The sequence below is a fragment of the Anolis sagrei genome, chromosome 5 (assembly GCF_037176765.1).
Source record: "Anolis sagrei isolate rAnoSag1 chromosome 5, rAnoSag1.mat, whole genome shotgun sequence".
In the NCBI taxonomy this organism is placed as follows: Eukaryota; Metazoa; Chordata; class Lepidosauria; order Squamata; family Dactyloidae; genus Anolis; species Anolis sagrei.
The window spans coordinates 52,123,319-52,145,392 of record NC_090025.1 but is presented as its reverse complement, the minus strand read 5'-3'; the positions used below and the strand labels follow the sequence as shown (position 1 = coordinate 52,145,392).

Below are 22,074 nucleotides of genomic sequence, written 5' to 3'. Positions count from 1 at the left end.
GACCTTGACATTTGGGAGTTGTAGCTGCTGGGATCTATAGTTCACCTACAATCAAAGAGCATTCTGAACCCCATCAATGGTCTTTGGCGACCCCTCTGACATCCCCTCTCCCCCCCCCCCCGGGGTCCCAACCCCCAGGTTGAGAAATACTGAGGTAGACCCATATCTATCAAATTCATAAAATCAATTAATTAAAAACATTTATATTCCGCCATTCTCACCCTGCAGGGGACTCAGGGCGGAGCACAACATATATGCGGCAAACATGCAATGCTGGAACATAAAACCATAAATATAAACAAACATTAAAATCGCTTATACCAAATTCCAAACAGGAGAGGAAATAGAGCAAAATAAAAATTTCGTAGCAAGCCAAATGACATTTAGAGAAAACATATATATTTTTGTCAGATCCTGATCTATTTTTTATGATTGAATAATAAAGATGCTGTCAGACATCATTACATTATGGTGAATAAAGAGAAAATACACAGAGGTGAAAAAAGATTGAAAAGGACACAACAAACCCATTGATACTATTTCACATTTATTTTATGTTAAAAGTATACATAGTAGTGTAAACAATCAAGAAATGACTGTACCCTGATATACTCTCTACTTTCTTGGACATAACCAGCTGCGCCTTTAATACTGTCTTCCTTTACTGATCAAAATATATGCTTGAGAGTGAACATAAATTGTGCAATACATTCAAACATTGCTATTGATTACAAGTAGGAAAAGAGATGCTGTTTATATGCAAGTTTTGGATAAAGCTGGAATAGCTCACATCAATGTTAGCAAAACTTTACAGTGTTTTACAAGCATTCCTAGACATCTAATCTCCCTATTAGCTACATTTTTGTATATGGTTGTACCTGACAGTTCTCACAAAAACATTTTAAAAATACACATTCTTTTTTCTCCCATAGAATATAAAATGCTTTACCTGATTAGGCTTATCCAAAATAGTTCTTTGTATCTTGAACATTGAATATAAAGCTTACACTCATGTGTGAAAGGATCCTTCCTTATCTCATACACATGCACCTGAACATAATTTCAATGTCAATAGGTAAAGCAAATATTGGTACTTCAAATTGCTTATATAGTCTAAACACTTTCTCCTTACTTGCCCAGCAACATAAGGTTGTTGGAATATTCTTTTGTATTGTGAAACCGACTCAAAAAGTACCATAATCATAATTCAAAGAAATAGTCATGCTATTTGCATTTGCATTAGGATACAAAGGGATCTTGTGGCACCTTCAAGATCTACTACAAGATTTAGACCTGGTCTGTTTCATCAGACAGATGCCACGGTTTATCACTTAGTTTCAAAAGTGCTAGAAAATCCCTTTGAATCTAAAAGTACAGAATATCCTCACATAATCTAGAGTGGTTTTTCATTGGTAACATATTTACATATAATCTACCTTGTAGCATATCTTATTATGTTGGAAATAGCAACCTTCTTCAAGCCTCCACTAGTTATTTGTTATGTATATAATTCAGGTTGCTTACTGTATTGTATATGTGTGCACTGGTATGCAGTTTTCTTTAACTCTATGTTGTGGGAGGGGCTGCAGACCATGTGATCAGATCTGGGACTGTTCAGATCTCAGACTCCATTTTAGAAACTGTAAGCTTTTAGAAGTCAGTAGAAAAAGAATGCTTTAGATGACAGACTCTATTAGACTCTCAGAACAGAGAGATGCTTAGGACTTCTAGGTTGGATGTTGACCATAGAATTGCACTATTGCACCTTGACATGCTGAGAGAAGAGTTATCTCGGATTTAAAAAAGTGTATATTTTGTCAAAGGCTTTCATGGCTGGAATCACTGGATTGCTTTGAGTTTTTTGAGCTGTATGGAATCAGCAAGTCAAATATACCCAGCAACAGGTCTAACATTTGAGGCACTCAATAGGTCAGTGTTGTAATTATATGGTAACCACTGTCACTATATAAATACTACATCAATCTCAACGAACTGCAGATTGAAATAAATTACAAAGCCAGTCGAGGGAAACTCAACAAGAAACATAACTATGTCTAACTGAGTGTTCATTTGTTACGAGTAACTAATGTTTTTAGAGGTGCTACTATCAGAAGTCATCTAGTGAGGCACAGTAATTTGAGAGTTGGGAGTAGGACTCCAGTGACCAGGCTTCAAATCTCCACTGAACTATTAGCAAGTCACACCTTCTCAGCCCAAAATGAAAATAATGGTAAACCACTTCTGAATTAATCATAAACTAATACTGACTTGAAGATGGTTAACAAGAATAATGGATGGAAGCAGTAACAACACTTCAATCCCACAGGATCGCACCCATTAACAATGATTTTTACTGGAGGCAAGTTCTATAAACAGCAGTTGGTGTTGTTGAAGGCTTTCATGGATGGAATCACTGGGTTGCTGTGGGTTTTCTGGGCTGTATGGCCACGTACCAGAAGCATTCTCTCCTAACATCTATGGCAGGAATCCTCAGGGGTTGTGAGGTCTGTTGGAAACTAGGTAAATGGGGCTTATATTTATCTATGGAATATCCATGGTATCTGTTTGAGGCAAGTGTGAATGTTGCAATTGATCACCTTGATTAGCACTGAATAGCCTTGCAGCTTCAAAGTCTGGCTGCTTCCTGCCTGGGGGAATCCTTTGTTGGGAGGTGTTAAGTGGCCCTGATTGTTTAATGTCAGGAATTCCCCTGTTGTTTGAGTATTGCCTTTTATTTATTGTCCTGACTTTAGAGTTTTCAATATTGGTAGCCAGATTTTGTTCATTTTCATGGTTTCCTCCTTTCTGTTGAAATTGTCCACATGCTTGTGGATTTCAAAGGCTTCTCTGTGTCATCTGACATGATAGTTGTTAGTGTTACAGCTATTAACATAAACCATTGGGGAAAACAGGCACCTTTTATTTGGAACTGTGGTTATTTCTCAGAAAGATGCTCATTTATTGCTTAATTATAACCATAGAATATAGCAGTAAATGGGAAATACCAGTCCCTTACAAAGCAACAAATCTGGCATTACTCACAACATTCCATTATCTCTGCTTTGGGTAATTAGTTAAACCGCTACCACATTTAGGAGTGCCTTGATTTTTTTTCTTGATAATTTATTTCTGCTTGATTTTTATTCAATGTAGCTTTTAAAACTGAAAGGTGATAATTATCTTATTCTATCAAAGACTTTAGATCAGGAACATTTTTTATCTCAAAGTCCAGCAGCATTTGCCCAAATGCCTTGCCCTGTAAAAATGAAATAAAATAAATTACAAATTACAAAAGTAATCACATATTCAGATAAAAGAAAAAGCATCCTCTTCATTATATTGCAATGTTTTTGGGAAGAAAAAGTGGTTTTTGCCTTCATAACGCTGTATACTGTGATATCTTGACTTAAGAGTTTAATTCATTCCGTGGCCGAGTTCTTAACTCAAAATGCTAGCCTTATGTCAAAGCGAAACCAGGGCCAAGTGACAGCTCTTAACTCTTAAATTGAGGTGCTCTTAAGTAGAGATTCCACTGTACTTAATTTATTTAGAATTAGATTTGTTCTTACAATTTGGGAGTTATTTCTTTTTTAAAATATATTTTTGTTTATTTTATCACAATTCAAAACATTTGTTATACATCATTTGCTTTACAGCAGACACGTAATATTCAATACAATTATAAATACATTAACTTTTGGCATCTACTGTTATTTTTATGCTTATACATATTTTCTATCCCTCACCACTATGTTCCCCTCCCCCCGAGCCATGCCTTTTACATATCATCTGTCCAAAATTTTATTTCCTCTTCTGGAGGTAACTTTCTGTCTTTCTTTTTGAATCCTCTTTCAATAAATTTTCTCCATACATCATCAAAACCACTTTGTTTCTATATCCCTCTTTTAATGTTAATTTACATGTCAGCTTGTCATTTATTGCCAATTTCCATACTTCCCTATACCACTCCTCAATTTGTAAATTTATTTCCCTTTTCCAATTCCTTTCTATAAGCAGTCTTGCTATTGTTAATAAGTTTGTTATCACATCTTTATCCTCTTTTTTCAGCTGTTTATTATATATAATGATAATAAAGGTATACTAATTTGTTTTTATCTGTTGGGTTGCCAAATTTCGTTACTATGGATGTATTGTTGTGTCCGGGCATTGAATGTTTGCCTATTTTGTTTGGAATCCGTCCTGAGCCCCTCCGGGGAGATAGGGTGGAATATAAATAATAATAATAATAATAATAATTATTATTATTATTATTATTATTATTATTAGGACTTATTTCTACTTTAATGTTCATTATATCCTCTATCTCTCTAAATACTTCCCTCCAGAATTATTTACATATTTACACTGCCACCACATATGTATATAAGTTTCCAATTTTTGACAACCTCTCCAGCAATTTTAAATAGTTTTTATTTATTATATTTGTTATTCTTATTGGTGTTAGATATATTTTCCAGATTAACTTATAGTAATTTTCTTTAACCAGTATTGATAATTTTTTCAAATGTCTTTGTCTCCATAATTGTGATCACTCAGTTTCATTTATTTTCATCCCTAAATCTTCTTACAAATTGGGAGTTTTGAATTGTGAGAAAATAAATAAAAATATCTTTAAAAATATATAAGCATACATGCAAAAGACTCTTTAGAAAGGGAAACAGAAGAACGAGGTGCATGAATGAAAGGCAAGACCTCCAAAAGTGCATAGAATTTCAGTGGCCCTGATTCATGAAAGTGTTAAGGTGTTTTCTTAAAATCAAAATAACATCCACTCACCCAAAATTAGATACCTACCTGTGGATCACTTCTCAGTGATGCTGTGCCACCGCCACCAAGCGAGTTTTTTAGTACAAAATTCAGTCCATATACTCCAGGTAGTTCATATCTATCAAAAGAAAAAAATGTTTCCCTCATTATCTTCCAATACAACTGAATGGAAAATGACATTATAGATAATTTTAGAAAACCACACTGAAAATTATGATTGTGTCTGCACCAGGCATGATCAAACTTTGGCCCTCCAGGTGTTTTGGACTCCCAACTCCCATAATTCCTAACAGCCTAGCAGTTTGCCCCTGCCTGATGTAGACTGTAGAATTAATGCAGCTTGACATTATAACTTCAAAGACTCAGTGCTATGAAATCCTGGGAGCTATAGTTTGGAGGGGCACCAGCACTCTTTGTCAGAGCAGGCTAAAGGTCTTGAGACACCTCCCAGGATGCCATAGCATTGAGCCATGATTGTTAAATTGGTGTCAAACTGCATCAATTCTACAATGTAGATGTACCAAGTACACATTTAATGGAGATAACCTCAAAGTAGTGACATCTTAATGGCATGCAACTCAAGCAACAGAATCTATTTCTTTTAATGACTATGTTTTTAAAATTAGAAGCATTCACAAACTACTGGGGGCAAATCCGGAACATCTGCTCAGTTTATCTCCAGCAATAATAACAACAGTAGGTGACATAATGACAAGAAGTGACCAGAACTCAAGTTGTTCACTTCTATAAAAAGGTACAGTTTGGGAGTGGGGGCAGAAAAGGCAATGTGAATGATGGTGGGAAACAGAAATGAAAGAAGGGGAAATTAAGATGGTAGTAGATAATATCATTCCAAAATTTCAATCATAATCGTGTATGTGCAAATAGGAAATAATGAAATAAAAATAAAGAAGTCCAAAGAACAGAATTAAGTTAATACATGTGTATTTAAGTTCCTATACACACACACACACACACACATATATCTCCCCCCATGGTTCGCTGAAGTTCAACTGCTTTTGATAGTCATTAATCATTTGTGTACATCCCAGTTTAGCTACAAAGAGGACTCAAATTTGATTGAATTGTGTCTACAATATCTTTCTGAACTTGACAATGAACTGAAGAAAGGCTACAGATTCTTATCTGCACTCATTTATCAGCATGAGAAAAAGTAAAATTTTATTATTGGAATGTAACAATGCAATCCTGTTTCCGGATGCAATTAAAAATTACTTATGTATCATTCTCTGTTTCAGCGGAAAGCTTGTTTGTTCTCATGAGCATACACACTGTGTCACAGTCAAATTAAGAAGCCTTCAGATCTGAGAACATGTGAGTATAATTCTCTCTAATCCTCAGGAGAGAGACAAAAGTGTTCATTCTTCTCTCTGGTTGCTTTTTCACACTGTTCATGCTATTATATTATCCCATCTTTAAAAGACACACCAAAACAAATGTGCATTATTTGCTTAATCAGAGAACTTTAATTAATCTAGAAATTTCGGTCTTTAGTGGAGCAGATGTTTTCATGAAATCAGTTCATGATGTAGAAAGAACAAGGACGCATGTGGGTTGTATGAGTTAAGAGGCTTGTGCTCAAAAAGGGGTTTAATTATTCTGTGCACCAAACACACCTTCATAAAAATCAGTGGTTCCCAACCTATTTTTGACTAGGGACTACTTGACCAGGGACCATTCCCCAATATTAGTACCAAAAGAGTTACAAATCAGTTTTTGGCCAACTTTAGATTTGGTTTGGTTATTTGGGGGTGCTAATTCAGAAAACTGCATTGGACAGACCATATCCACCTTAGATTCTGATACAGAACATATGCCATCCAGTAGTTGCCATCTGCTCACCCACAGAAAACCATATTTAATAATTTAGAGCTGATGTGGTAGTTGAAGGCTTTTGTGGGTAGCCAGCCACTCCCCTCCCAACATCCCCATTGCTTCGGCGCTATAAGAGGGTTTTGCGAGAACGGTTGCTCTCGTTGCCACGTGGTTTCAAGGCAACTATGTAGTAACGGTGAGGACACGGACCATATTTTTGTTATTGCAGACCACTGGTGGTCCATGGACAACAGGTTGGGAACAACTGATATAAATTCATCAAACCTGTTCTCCATTTTAATACTTATGGAATACCTCAATATAGGTTGAATATCCTTTCTCTGAAATGGTTGGGACCAAAGTGTATTGGATTTTTCCTGATTTTGGATTTCTTGTATTTGCATACATGTACATAATGAGACAAAACAGAGATGAGACCCAAATTTAAACATGAACTCTGTTTATGCTTAATGTACCCCTTATATACACAATCTGAAGGCCATGTTATACAATACTTTAATAATTCGTGCATGAAGCAAAGTTTGTGTACACCAAACAATCGCTATCTCAGCCATCCATGTGGACAATTTTGGACTTCAGAGTAATTTTGGATTTCACAAACCTGGACATACTCAGCCTGTACTATGAACACTATTGGTTAAAAAAAAGCATAAGCCATAGTTGTGACATTATATAAAAATGAAAAATAGCTGTTTAAGTACTGAATTCCTTGGAGGAAATCACAGAACAAATGTTCAATGCACCTCAATTTCTTCAAGAACAGCTTGAAGACTAACCAATTAAATACCTTCATTAATTTAAATGTAAAAACATTCAATTCCCATTTTTCATCTAAGTATAACTGTGCAGTGGGGAGATAAGGGCATAGAGACCCAAATCCAATTGTTTCTCCCAATTAGAGTAAACTAATTGAATCTTTCAACAAATGATGAGTCAACAATTATGTAAATTCCACTACTCGTTTATTGATTCAATATGTCTAGTTTAGCTGGGCGTAGCAATTGGATTTAGACCAGAGTTTCGGATATGAGAAAGCCATCTCCCTAACTGTAATCTCTGTTATAAACTGACATGGGCTTGGACAGAGTAATTCACACATTTCAAATGCTCAGATAAAATTGATTGACTCAGACAGATATTATGATCTTGTCGCCATATGATCCTTTGTCACATACAAAATGTACAAGAGTACAGTGTCAGATCCATTTTACAGTAAAAAGTAGCTTATTGCATTTTTCTTGAGCAGTCATGCTACAGTTATACTTGTTGAATGGAACAACACTTTATTAGGAGCAATATTCTTCCTAAATTGGACTGCTGCATAGTATAACATTGATAGGTTATTTCAAATGTGAATATTTCCTTGCAATCAAAGAATTCCAAGTAGTTCCTCTAAACCACGCATAGCATGAATGCATTAATACAAATGAGTGCATACCTTGTGACCAAGCTCTGCCCAGATTTTTCTTTCTCTAAAAGATGCTGGAAATAATCCTCTATTGCCCGAGCAGTTAAAATTTTCTTGAGGTATGGATAGTAGAGGGGATGTCGGGCTATAACACCTGTTGTTACACACAAATAGGACACCCACTTATTGTTCTGTATGAAACATCAAAAATACTTTTTTCTTAAAACAAAAAAGGCATGCAGAACTCAGGGAGCCCTGAACTGGCATGAAACAAACTGGCTCGGGGTCACATTATAGTCAGATATGGGTGTAGTGTCTATGGCAAGACAGTGACCCAGTAGCCAGGTTGTGCCGAAGCCGCTTTGGCACAGATGGAAATGGTGCAGCATTCTACCTCCCCAGCACTCTAATAAACTGGCAGAAAATTGGCATTTACTTGTGCTTCATGCTGTTTACTTCCTGGTTGTTGCCATATGACTGAGCAAGGCAGCTTGAAAAGAGCAGAAGGAGCCTTGCTTCTTTCAAACTGCCTTACTCAGTCACATGGCAGCAACCAGGAAGTAAATAGCATGAAGCTCAGATATGTGTGAATTTTCTCTTTTGGGGGGAAATTGAGGTGCTAGAGGGCAAGAGGGACTGCCACTCCACCTCCAGCCTGCATGAGTCCAAGAAATGCACAATAGCTGTGGAGACGCCGATTTGGGATTGCACATAGGGACCTGGAATGAGTGTTTCCACTGCCATAACACAGGGGGAGATTGAAATCCTACTGTAGGATTTGGATCTCCCCCTGTGTTTTTTTTTTTTTAAAAAAACCTGGGTTCAGCCACACTAAGTAGTTTACCCTGGGTTAACTTGCACTTGTCTGCATGCATTGTGTGGACACACACAAGCCAATGCAACTCTACACTTCATTAAATGGCAGTATAGAACTGCCCTGAATTATCATAAACTCCATAGTTACTTTAGCCAGGAAAAAAATAAATCTCTTTGCAGACTGTAATCCCCAGCACCACTACTGTTATCTTTACTTGTGATTATAATCTGTTCTTACTAGCACAGCCAGGTCTCTTACCCAGAGTTTCTGTACCTATGGATTCAACCATTCAAAGCTTGAAAATACATATTTTTTAAATCAAAAACCACACCTTGACTTTGCCATTTTATATAAGGGACACCATTTTACAACACTATGATCCATGGATTTTGGCAATTATCGGGGGGTCCTAGAAGCAAACCCCAGCAGATACTAAAGATCACACAGTACATAGTAAAGTAAATCCAGTGTTTTAACTATTCAAACATTTTACTAGTTTAACTATTTAAGTATGAAGCCATATTGAAAACCACATTTAATTTATTTCAATTATTCATATCTCACCTTTTGCAAAACAATCCCAGGACAGCTAACAATGAAAACATTATAACACAGTAAGATAAAAAACAGATGCAACAATATGAACAGAATCAGCAAAGCAGACAAGAAAAGCAATGGAGTTGGAAATGAAAAGGAAAACTGAAATAGCAGTAGATAAGGCAAGTCAAAGAGGGAAAAGGTATAATTAAAAACCCTCCAAGGCCCAAGAGCACAAATGGACATCGCCTGGTGCCTCATTTTTAAGATGCTTATAGACAAGTTGTTGCCATTCTGTGAACTTGCTCCAAGAATGACAATAGGCATGGAGAATAAAATCTATGAAAAAGGTTGAAGGAACTGGGCTTCATCTCTGTTGAAGAGAAGACTGAAAGGTGATATGATTGCACTCTTTAAATACCTCACGGGATATTTAAGGAGCGCAATCACACGAAGAGGAGAAGGCAAGTTTCTCCTGCCCCAAAAAGTGGGATCAGTTCCTAACTTTTGAAGTTGTTGGCGGAAAGTTTGAAACCGATGGAAAAAATATCCTCAACCCCCTTCACCAATTTCCTATTATAGCATTAGGCCTTTAGACAGTGAGAATGTCCTTCATGCTCTCTATACATGCTGTTTCCAAAACATTCCCATTTGTTCAGTTACCCATTGTGGAGATGCATCTAAGCAACCACATCGTGACCAGGGGACCTTCCAAGTGTGGCTGCAAACACACAAAGCACTCCTCCCTCTCTTCTTCTTTCTCTTTTTCCTCTCTCAAATTTCAAGGTGGTGAATGCAGCCTCTGCCAAGCTACTCCTCTTTTTGAATTATTTCCAGCAGTTACTCAGAACTTAGGTACTTCATGTCCCGTCTGTGGGGACAAGCTTAATTACAAAATGTTAAGAACATTCCCAACATGATGTTGCAGTTCTCTTCATTTAGTAGATATTACAAAGGGGTCAAAATGTTAAGCACTTTCCCAATGTGAGACCACAGTTCTCCTCATTTAGTAAACACAGACTTCATGTTTTGAAACGAGAATGAAAGAATACCTATGTTTGCTGAGTTGCCCTTGTCCCCACTCCTGGTATAGGCAAGCTCTTCCAGGCGATATGCGTGTGGACCACTTGGTAAATCTACAGAGTGAAACACAATGCTGATTTTTTCACCTACTGAAAAGACTTTGTCTCCCCAAATTACTATATTCATGTGTGAGATTATTATAAATGAGTGGGGATTTGAACCTTGGATTACTGACATCTTTTTGGTACTCTACCTTATTTATTTATTTATTTATTTACTTGTGATATTTGTATACCACCCTTCTCAATCCCGAAGGGGACTCAGAGCGGTTCACAATGTTAGCAACAATTCAATGCCATCAATAAAATGGTATAAGACATTAAAATTGACCCTCCCCTAATAAAATGTTAAACATTGTTAAACACATCACATAAAATAACATCACCTATCACACAGAGATATAGTTGTTGTCGTAAACAGTCCTGGGTCACTGCACTTTCAACTTTCACTTTAAATATATCTACCTGTAAAATCTATCTATACACATATAATAATATACACAAAATAAAAGTGAAAATATGTATGCATATGGTTGGGGTGCCCACTTCCACAGACAGGCTCCAGCTTCCACAAACAGCTTTAACCCACAGTACTGAGGAGTCACCAAAAGCACTTCCTCCAATGACATTTCAGGTTATAGTGCCATGAGCATGTAGCCCAACCCCTGCCAATGTCCTCCCCAAACACCAAGTATGTTGTTTGCCAACCACCCAAGGAATGCTTTCATTTGGGGACAATTTCATCTTAGATTTTATGTGTTTTCTCCACCACAGACATCCCAGTGTTTTTTATTCTCTCAATTGGTGTGGAATTTGCATGATCCTGCTCACTGCTTCCCCCTTAACCCTTTCCTACTCTTTTCAACTCTGTCTGCACAACAAACGGAGCTGAACTAATCAGCAACTAAAGTTCACCCTGTATCAAGACAGAGCACCGTGACCCCCACTGACAATGAACCTTGACCACATTTGGCACACAGAACCTCCATGACCTAAGAAAAATACTGGAGAGATTTTGGGGGAATTCACTATGATTTATAGCATTGTAGGTAGTGGGATTTGGTTCACCTGTAATTAAAGAGCACTGTAGACCCCACTAACAATGGCCCTGAACCTAACTTGGCACACCAGAATCACCATGACCAACTGAAAACACTGGCGGGGTTTGGGGGAAACCGACCTTCATTTCATGATGTGAGTTGTAGTTCACCCTTATGCATTTTGTAAAATAAAAAATGACTTTTCAAATAACCTGGGCAACACTGGGAACCCAAGCTAGTTTACAATAAAGTTTTGAAATTTACCACAAAGAATTGGAAAAAATGATCCTAACAAGCTTGCAGATGTAATTATTTTGATTCAGCTATATTGTCTCAAAACAATTGTTTGCTTATATGACTTGCTTAATCTGTTTTTAGTAATTAAATAACCTAAGGCGGTAGACTAAATAACAGAAAGCAACAATGTGGTCTGTCCCTAAATAATTGCTTATCCTATTAAAAGCAGTAATTCCCCCAATCTTCAGCACATGAAATCATGTTAGATAATTGAGCAAATTATGTCCAAGTCCTCACTCCATGTACTTTATTCATTAAGAAATTTTACTTTTGTTTGATAACACATTAAATAGTATTTGATTATTTGCGAACATGACATTTATAAAGATTTTATTAAAAATTGCCTGTGACTGCAACTGATGAAGAGTGCTGTTAAGGAAAATATATTTCAAATATTTGACAAAGAAATTACAGTTGGTCCTCTGTATCCATAGGATTTGCATCCATGTATTCAACCATGGCTCAAAAATATTCGTAAAAAATATTCTAAAAAGCAAACTCTATTTTTGTCACATGTCAAAATGTGTACGAATACCTTCCGTAGCCTTCTGCCATTTCACAGATTCTGAGACTGTCTCCAGCGCTCATTTGAATTGTTCACCATTTTATATGGTATATTATGCGACTAAAGCAGGCATGGGCAAACTTTCTAACTTGGGGGCCACATGGTGGGCCGGGGAGGGGGGTGGACCAGGAGAAAGGAGGTTCCCCCCAAGCCCATTCCATGCCCTTTCCTCCCCTTCTTCTTCTCTTTCAGAGGCAGAAAGTGAAGGAAAGCCAGGAAATGTTTGGATTCCAAAAGGATTGGTCTTGGTCAGGATGAGATGGTGGATGGGAGAGAAAAAGTGTATCCAATAGACCCCGTAGTGTCTACTCCTGATATATAATCCTAGAGCTAGAAAAGACCCCCAAGGGCCATCCAGTCTAACCCCCTGCCATGCAGGAAGGCACAAATATAGCAGTCCTAATAGACAGCCTCTACTGAAAAGCCTCCATCACACTCTGAGGCAGCCTGTACCACTCTCCAACAGATCTTACTCTCAGGAAGTTCTTCTTAATCTTTTTGGTCAAATCCCTTTCTCTGCCATTTGAGACCATTGCTTCCTTGTACCCTGGTCTCTAGAGCAGCACAAAGTCAGCCCCCCCCCCCCTTTTAAATCTTGAAACATGGTTCTCATGTTCCCTCTCTACCTTCTCCCAGTTAAACATCCCCCAGGAGGAAAGGAGGAAGGAAAAAGAGAAGGAAGAGAAGGATGGAAAGAAGGGTGGAAGGGAATGGAGGGAGGGAGGGAGGGAGGGAGGGAGGGAGGGAGGGAGGGAGGAAAGAGAGAAGGAAGGAAAGACAAAAGGAAAGGAGAAAGAGGGAGAGGGAAGGAAGGAAGGACGAAAGGGAATGGAGAGACGGAGAAAGAGGGAGGGGAGGGAGTTAGGGAAGGGAGGAAAGACAGAAGGAAGGAAGGAAGGAAAAAGGGAGAGAGGGAAGGAGGGAGGAAAGAAGGAGGTACAAAAGGGTGGAAGGGAATGAAGAGAGGGAGAAAGAGGGTGGGAAGGAAAGGAGGGAGGGAGGCAAGGAGGAAGAGAAAAGGAAGGCAGGATACGATGGTGAAAGAGAGAAGGGCCTGAGAAAAGAGCCCAAAGGCCTGCATATGACCCCTGGGCCTGGGTTTGCCCATACGTGGACTACAGTATTTAAGTACTGATATCCATGGGTGTCCTGAAACCAAACACCACTGGATACCAAGGACCCACTGTATTTCCAGATTGGCACAATCACTGTATCGACCTGTATTTTTTTATACACAATGTGAGTGGGAGAAAATGATCATAAGGCCTACATATGAAAATATTAACAACAGAGAAATTTCAACAACAAACAGTACCTTTCATATCTTCTTGAATCTTTTGCTCCTCAGGTGAAATGGGTGCATCTGAAGTGAATGAAAGATCTTCTTCAAACGTTTCAACATGATGTCCATTCATATATATGTCGATCTGCAATAACATCCTGATTTAAAATATTAAACAAGCAAATTGCATTGTAATGCCACACATACAAAATCGGAAGCCACGTTGGTAAAGAGATTGATAACTGTGATTGTGGTCAGCACTCCTTTGTCACATCTAACCTGTGTTCTTTTACATAACATCTCTGCTGATACAAGCCTGGGATTCTGCAACAGCTAACCAGGCTATAGAAACTGATGTTTGATGGTGCCAAATATATAAAAATGTATGATGGTGCTATATTTAAAATACAAGTATTTTAACTGCTATTCATGGAAAAAATCAATTATGTGTGGTTTAATCTAGTGAAGAGGGTGTTTAGACTCCTATTTTGACCCATATTTGAATGCCGTTTTAGAACAGAGTTGCACTTGGATCAGCCATTCTCTTTCAGCCCGATCTACCTCACAAGGATGGGAAGCCGCCAGGACAATACTGATTTAGGAAAATATCCGTTCAAAAATGTTTTCAGCTTACCCTCTCCTCCAAACACAGAGGGGGAAAAATTAGTTTTCTGTCCAATGTCTTCTGAACACTAAAGATTTCTAACTTGTGAAGCTGGAGAAACTGCACATACTCTGTTCTGAAGTTTGTACAATTACATAAAGGCTGAAGGAAAGCCCCACTGATCCTTATTCATCAGTAGAACATAACACAGCTTTACTGCAAACCAAATAACAGAACCTTTGTATTGGAGCCTTTCTTATGCAATAGGTTTTCCTCTTACAGAACAACTAAAAGCTGATCCAAACATTAATCAGAGGAAATTATATTGGCTGAACTACTTTAGAATTCATTGTGGTTGAGGGTCAAGATAGGGCAATGTATGTTCATGTAGACCTCCTGTTGAAATCACTCTTCCATGTCACGTAAAGTTTGTAGTTGCACCAAAATCGTCCCCACTGAAGGGGTACTTTCAAATAAGTAGGCAACTACATTTTTTTTATTTCAAACATGCATAATATCAAACTAGGCCCACAACTCTCACCAGGTATAACCAATAAAAAAAATTATTGTATGGGCCCAAGGCCATGACAAAAAGCACCACATGCGAACAATAGTACCCTCGGAGCAACAAGCATAACAACAACAACAACTTTATTTTTATACCCCGCCATCATCTCCCCGAAGGGACTCAGGGCGGCTTACAAGGGGACAAGCCCAAAAACACAGATTAAAACATACACAATAAAATAAAATGAAACAAAATAATATTGACAACAACATCAGAAAAACATTACAATCACAGTACACATTTTAAAAACAGTATAATGGCTGAAAAATTAAGTGCTGAGTGCGGAAGGATCAGGAAATGTGACATCGTTCCTAGATAGAGCCCAGGGAAAGTGCAGGATGCGCTTCAATTCAGTTAAGGTCACAGTTGGGAGGATAATGTCCTTAGGCATTTACAGTAACAGTATTACAGGTGGGAGGGCCAACGAAAGTGCAAAGAGCTACGGTGAGATTGATCAAATTCTCTGGTGAACTGCCTAATCAAATGCACAGCGGAACATCCAGTTTTTAACTCCTTGTGGAAAATGGAAAGGGTAAGTGCCAATCTGATCTCCAGAGCCAAGGGGCTACCACCAAGAAGGCCCTCTCTCTTGTTCCCACCAGCCATGCTTGAGACGGCAGCAGAAACGAGAGCAGAGCCACCCCAGATGACCTTAAAGTACATGCTGGTTCATAGGGGAAGATGCGATTTCAAAGATCTCCCTTCAATTGCAGTGCCCAGAACTGGACACAATGTGATTCCAGGTAATGTGGTCTGATCAAGGCAGAAGAGAGGAGGAGCATGGGGAGCAGGATTCCCTGGATCAAGGCACTAGGCTCCTCTTGACGCAGGCCAAATTTCCATTGGCTTTTTAAGCTGCTGCAAGACATTCATGACATTCCACAAAACATTACTATTGCTGTCGAAGGCTTTCATGGCTGGAATCATGGGTTGCTGTGAGTTTTCTGGCTGTATGTTTCAGAAGCATTCTCTCCTGACGTTTTGCCTATATTAATGGCAGGCATCCTCAGAGGTTGAGAGGTTTCCATACAGCCCAGAAAACTCACAGCGACCCAATACTATTGCTGCTAGAACAGAGAGGGAAAAGGGTTCTAAGCTCCTAAGTGGATATTGCTTCCAAAACTAGTAAAACTGAGTGAGGACGGCAGAAATTTTATCTCCAACATACTACTATAGGCTGTTGTTGAAAACAGACCCAGACTTTTAAATGTTGCTGCAGCAGCTTAAAGAGAATGGCTACAACTAGTTCTTACCTTAATATTCTTTTTGGGATAAAGGAAGAAAAATGGTTTCAGAACTGGAGAACTGGAGGGAGAGCAGAGGGGAAGCAAATTAATATCAGACAAGTGCAATTCAGTAGGTTTTATTCAATCTTTGTATACATTTCAAAACTATTCCTAACTCATTGGTCATCAGGACATGAATGTGATAACTGACAGTATAAGAGGGGGTACAGTATTCTACACTCTGTTAAGAAAAAAAAGACTCACCCTAGTTAATTACAAATCACAGGCTGAGTAATTGGGGAAATTAAGGTTAACAAGTTTTAGGCCAGTCCCCAAGGGGTATAACTGGGGAGAGTTTGTTGTATGATTTTAGGCTTATTTAATGTTTGCCTCTGAGCTTACTCAGTGTGAGGTCCTAGCTTGCAGCCTATTTGTCACTGGTATGTTTGTCTTCCATGCTTGTCTCCATGAACAAGTAATGAAGATTGGGAGAAGACATATTTTCTGATGGAAAGCACTGCATGAATTTAATGCAAGGACCATACGTGAGTTTGATACGCCTGAGGAACTGTGATTGTATTATTATTAGAAAGTTTGTGTTGAAGTTGCTGGTTTTTTTTTTATGAACTCTGCTGCACATGAGTAAAATTTAAATTTTGCATTTCTTCTACTTGTGTTGCTTTTTTAATATACAAAGGACTAATCTTCAGTTGATCTGCACGTATCATGAAACCATAACACAAATCACTCCAAGATACAAGAGCCAATTCAGACTGAAAATAATATTTTAAATAGACATTCATCAAAGATATTAGACTTCAGAGTATACAGTATATGGGTTACTCTGTATGGATGATATCCTCTAAAGTTCCAAAAGATACTAAGTTGTTGAAATTCCTCTTTTTTAAACTTACACTTTGGGACGCCCTCCAACAATTCCAGTGAGACCAGGTGCTAAATATGGGAGGAAAAAAAGGGAAAACATTCTAAAGGTGGTTTAGTTTCACAAAACTGTTGAATATTTTTCCATGTCTAGACTTCAGTAAATTCCAAACCCATCTGTTTCCTAACATTACATGATAATAATACATGGCATTAAAACTAAAAATGTTAACGACCTTTTGAATTCCTGATAATTAATTTTTTGACACGTAGGACAAGAACACTGCCAGCCTTTCAATAAAAAGGAATACATTTTGGGAAGCCAAAATCTTTGTAAGCTGGCTTTTGAATTTGTTTTCATGGTTCAATGTTTTCTTACTTAACTGATATACAAGAGAAATGTATGTATGGATGGGTAGTTGACTATTAGTGCTTAGGTTATGAAAATAGAACATGAGAACCTGAAAAGAAAAGGTGATTAAGAAGACAAAGTTTTGATGTGAAAGAGTCTTCAGGAATCAGGAGGGAGTAAACCAGGGGTCCACAAACCCCTTGGAGATCTATGGAAAGATTTCAGGTGAGCTTGGAATTGGAACAAAAAAAATCCATGTATGTTTATTTTCTCTGAACTCTAACTGAAGTCTAGCATTTTCTTCATTTATGAATATATGCAATAAATTACAATAGTATTCATTTCATATCACATCACAGTGTTTCATATCTTGACAAATTGCTTATGTCATTCATACTTTGAAATTACTAAGTATGTATACTACTATATGTTTTCTTTATTTTAGAAACAAATATCTGACTTACAGACAACTCATAGTTATGAACGGGCTTCTTCACTCCCTGCCCGTCATGAAATCTTAGCACTGAGCCAAAGCACATCTGCATCTCTCCATACCACTTTACTCTCCTCACTATCGATCTCTCCAAACCCCTTTCCCCTTTTCTTCCTATTCATATCTCTCAAAACTCCCTTTTCTTCCTATTGATCTCTCCGGCCCCTTTTCTTTTTCTTCCACCTTAAATTGGGTTGTTGCCTTCTGCAGAATTCCGGGGTTTGTAGTTTAGTGAGCCCAGGAATTCTCTGGCTGAGAAAAGGCCCCTCCCTCAACTACAAACCCCAAAATTCTGCAGGAGGCAGCAACTGGATTTAAAGGAGAGAGATGCTCTAGATCTAATATTTCCTTCATCCTGCCTATTTTTCAACTTCTCTTCACTTTTCCTTCATGTCAGATACCACTTCTAATTGCCCTGGCTCAGTGTCAAACTGCATTCATCCCGCAGCATAAGTACACCCCAAGGAAGATGGGGCAGAATAAACAGGAGGGGCTCATGGAGTGAAGGGTTATCTATTTCTATGGTTTTCCTTTCCATTGCTTGGAAGCTTTGGTGTTTTTAAAAGAGAGATTCAAATCACACAAGATTAAACATGAGCCAACAATGTCATATGGCAGCCAAAAAAACCAATGGAATTTTGGCTTGTTTTCTGTTGCCCTGGAGACAAGCTTTAAACTACAGGAAAGGAGATTCCACCTGAACATTAGGAAGAACTTCCTAACTGTCAGAGTTGTTCAGCAATCGAACTCTCTGCCCTGGAGTGTGGTGGAGGCTCCTTCTTTGGCGGTTTTTAAACAGAGGCTAGATGGCCATCTGTTGGGGGTGCTTTGAATGCAGTTTTCCTGCTTCTTGGCAGGGGGTTGGACTGGACAGCCTACAAGGTCTCTTCCAACTCTATGATTCTATACTGTGCACCTTTTTTGGTCAAATTACAAAGAGTGCACTTCTTGCTGGGCCTGTTCCAACTTACAAACAAATTCAACTTAAGAACAAACATATACCCTATTTTGTATTTAATTTGAGGGACTGCCTAAATATGTAATTGATTTCTTTTGGAATTTTATATTATGCATTTAAAAATATTATTCTTGTTGGTGCGGATATGATATATTTATTAAATAATACTATAGATTTAGTATTTTGATTTTTCTGGGTAAAGTGAATAAACTGCCTACAAAAAAGGTTGGCAAGAATGGTGTCATGGAAAAACTGTTTTAATGATGGCTAATGTATTGTTAATTATGCTTTTATGTTTAATTGTGTTTTTAATTACTGTAATTTGTTATGTAATGGCTTCGTAATGGGGCCCATTGTAAGCTGTCCTGAGTCCCCCTTCGGGGGTTGAGAAGGACGGGATAGAAATGCGAGAAATAAATAAATAAATAAAACTCAAAAATCTAAAAGTATGCTGAAAATGACTGAATGGGTGTTGCACTGTGTTAAGTTGTCAGGTATTAAAATATGAAAGTTGCCCTCTATGTCTGGAGATTAACTTTCTGAGAGTGAGTGCACATGGAGGCACTGTATACCATTTGAAACCTAGGTTTTCCACTAAAATACGGCACACGTCATAGAAATAACTTTGCCTGCAGAGATCTATTTTAATTGCTCTGTTCACTTCCTCTCCACCCAAAGAGATAAGATATCTTTTCGGATTATGTATTCAAAATAAATGGGGACTGTTCAAGTTAATTTAGAACATTTCTTGAAGTAACGTCCAAAACACTTGTCAACAGTCATAATATTTACATATACTCAGGCACTTTGAAATCTCAAACTGCATTAACCAGCTGTCATCGTGGTGTCAACCTCCGGTCAATTTGATGTGAAATAAGGGTCAGCACATTAGTTTTGCAAATAGGAAGATCTTTTCTATCCACTGAACTGAGCATTTATTAAGGGTAAGAAATGTTCATGTTCTTTCCTGATAACTGGTGGAAAATTTTTACCATTCATTTTCCTGCAGTGTTTCAAATGAAGAAATGACAAAGGACTTTCGCTTAATTATGGGGGCAGAGAGAGAGAGGGATGTTTTGAATTATTTTAATATAACACTGCCTGGCCATTCCTTATAGAAAAGGGTATGGTAAATATGCTGAGGGGCCCTCAAACAACCATTTCATAATTTAGTAATGCTGACTTGAGGCAACCAAGCTTTTGCTTATCACAATTATGTACTTATTGAGAAAAAAAAACGTAATTTACAATATAAAAATACAGGATTTATAATCCAAGCTGTCTCCAAAGAGACGCTTAAGGTAGCTCAAAATAAGTAAGAACAAAACAATACAATTATTTATTGGATTGACTTTTTCTGAAAGTTTTAAGCTTAAAATATGGAACATGATGAAATATATTTCCTGGCTTGCACTGAAGCAGACTTCAGGAGTATTACTGAACTTGCTAAATTAGTTCTTGAATATTTCTCCTTAGCATTTGGGTATTATTTCTTGATTAATTTTCCATTCATCATGCAACTGAAATATTTGCATACCAATCTAAAAATGTTTCAAGTGACTGGATATGCCCCAAGCCATTTTGTGTCTGGGTTGCTGTGAGTGTTCTAGGCTGTATGGCCATGTTCCAGAAGCATTCTCTCCTGATATTTTGCCCACATCTATGGGAGACATCCTCAAAGGTTGTGAGGTCTGTTGGAAACAAGGCAAGTGAGTCAAAGGTGGGAGAAAGAACTATTGTATGAGGAAAGTGTGAATGTTGTAATTGGCTACCTTGATTAGCACTGAATGGCCTTGCAGCTTCAAACCCTGGCTTGGCTGCTTCCTGCCTGAGGGAAACTTTGTTGGGAGGTGTTAGCTAGCCCTGATTGTTTCCTGTCTAGAATTCCTCTGTTTTTTGAGTGTTGCTCTTTATTTACTGTCTTGATTTTAGAGGTTTTAAATACTGGTAGCCAGATTTTGTTCATTTTCATGGTTTCTTTGACATTGTTGTGGATTTCACTGTGTAGTCTGACATGGTGGTTCTCAGAGTGGTTCAGCATTTCTGTGTTCTCAAATAATATGCTGTGTCTATGTTGGTTCATCAAGTGCTCTGATATGGCTGACTTCTCAGGATGAATTCATCTTCAGTGCCTTTCATGTTTCTTGATTCATGTTTGGGCAATGCTGATTTTGATGGTCCCTATGTAGACTTGTCCACAGCTGCATGATATATGGCAGACTCCTGCATTTTGTGTCTCTTCATATGTGCCAACAGGTTTCAGAGATATCTCATTAGCCGCTATGAAAAATCAGATGCCAGACTACATAGGCACTTGGTATAATTCAGCAGGATGGCCTGTTAAAGGAGAGGCCCACTGCATAACATCCAGGGATCACAGGAAAACTCAGCAAGGAAAAACACAAAAACAGAAGGAAAACACAGAACAGGGAAGAAGGAAAGAATAGTAGAAGGCAGGCCAAAAGAATTGTTACTGCAATAACAAGAAGGACTGAGTAGCAAGAAGTGGAGTTTTCCTTTAGGACACGAGCACTGATTCTGATGGACCACATCTACCTCCCACCACCAATCTTTCTTTACAATATTATGATTCATAATAATCTGTTTATACAATGTTATAAAAATGCACCTTGCAAGCCCATTTTCTCAATATGTGTGCCTACAGAGACTAAAGATATAAACAATTCACTATCTGTAGTTAAGAGTCTTTACAGTAATAATTAAAATAATATACCTGTCCTGCGATTTTCCCTGATTTTCCTTTTTATCCAGTATTTCTTAGTTCTTCAGCAAAGTCTAATAGCATCTGGCAGCTTCCTTTTAAGAAGTGCACTTTGGTATTTACCAAGATGCTACCCTGAAAGCTACTGTTACATCTAAAAAAAAAAGGGAAAATAATTGTCCATCAAGGGGTCTAACCATTCCCTCTAGAAAGCCAAGAGAAAGTGTGAGTGGGACAAACATGGCTACAATAATAAATTGATAGATAGGGATAGACAGATGGAGACAGAAGTATTTGTAAGAAAACAGCAAGTTCGTTTTTTGGTAAATGAAAGATAAAATCACAACTAATCTAATGCTTGTTTACTCAGAAGCAGGTATACTGAAATCAATATGATTTCTTCCACACAAAATAAGTTCATTGGAATGACACTGTAGATCTAGAATTATTTAGCTTCTATTCTAGTGATGCTATCTTTCTAAACTTACATTTATGACTCTTAGGCCAATGCTATTATAATAACATTAACATTATTAACAAGACTTTATATATTTATGTACTTTTGCCTTTTCAATAACACATAACAGCACATTTAT

At 37.8% G+C, this 22,074-nt stretch overlaps 1 protein-coding gene across 1 annotated transcript in view; it reads right to left on the bottom strand.

The window, feature by feature from the left end:
* Nucleotides 1-526: 526 nt before the first annotated feature.
* Nucleotides 527-22,074, bottom strand: part of LOC132776786 (uncharacterized) — a 52,605-nt gene continuing 31,057 nt past the window's right edge. The window contains exons 14-20 of the mRNA XM_060778806.2: nucleotides 16,986-17,025; nucleotides 16,099-16,150; nucleotides 13,707-13,818; nucleotides 10,460-10,543; nucleotides 8,084-8,207; nucleotides 4,816-4,906; nucleotides 527-3,256 (exon numbers count right to left, since the gene is read on the bottom strand). Coding sequence (XP_060634789.2) covers nucleotides 3,182-3,256; nucleotides 4,816-4,906; nucleotides 8,084-8,207; nucleotides 10,460-10,543; nucleotides 13,707-13,818; nucleotides 16,099-16,150; nucleotides 16,986-17,025 — 578 coding nt within the window. The 3' untranslated portion in view covers nucleotides 527-3,181. The remainder of the gene's footprint in view (nucleotides 3,257-4,815; nucleotides 4,907-8,083; nucleotides 8,208-10,459; nucleotides 10,544-13,706; nucleotides 13,819-16,098; nucleotides 16,151-16,985; nucleotides 17,026-22,074) is intronic.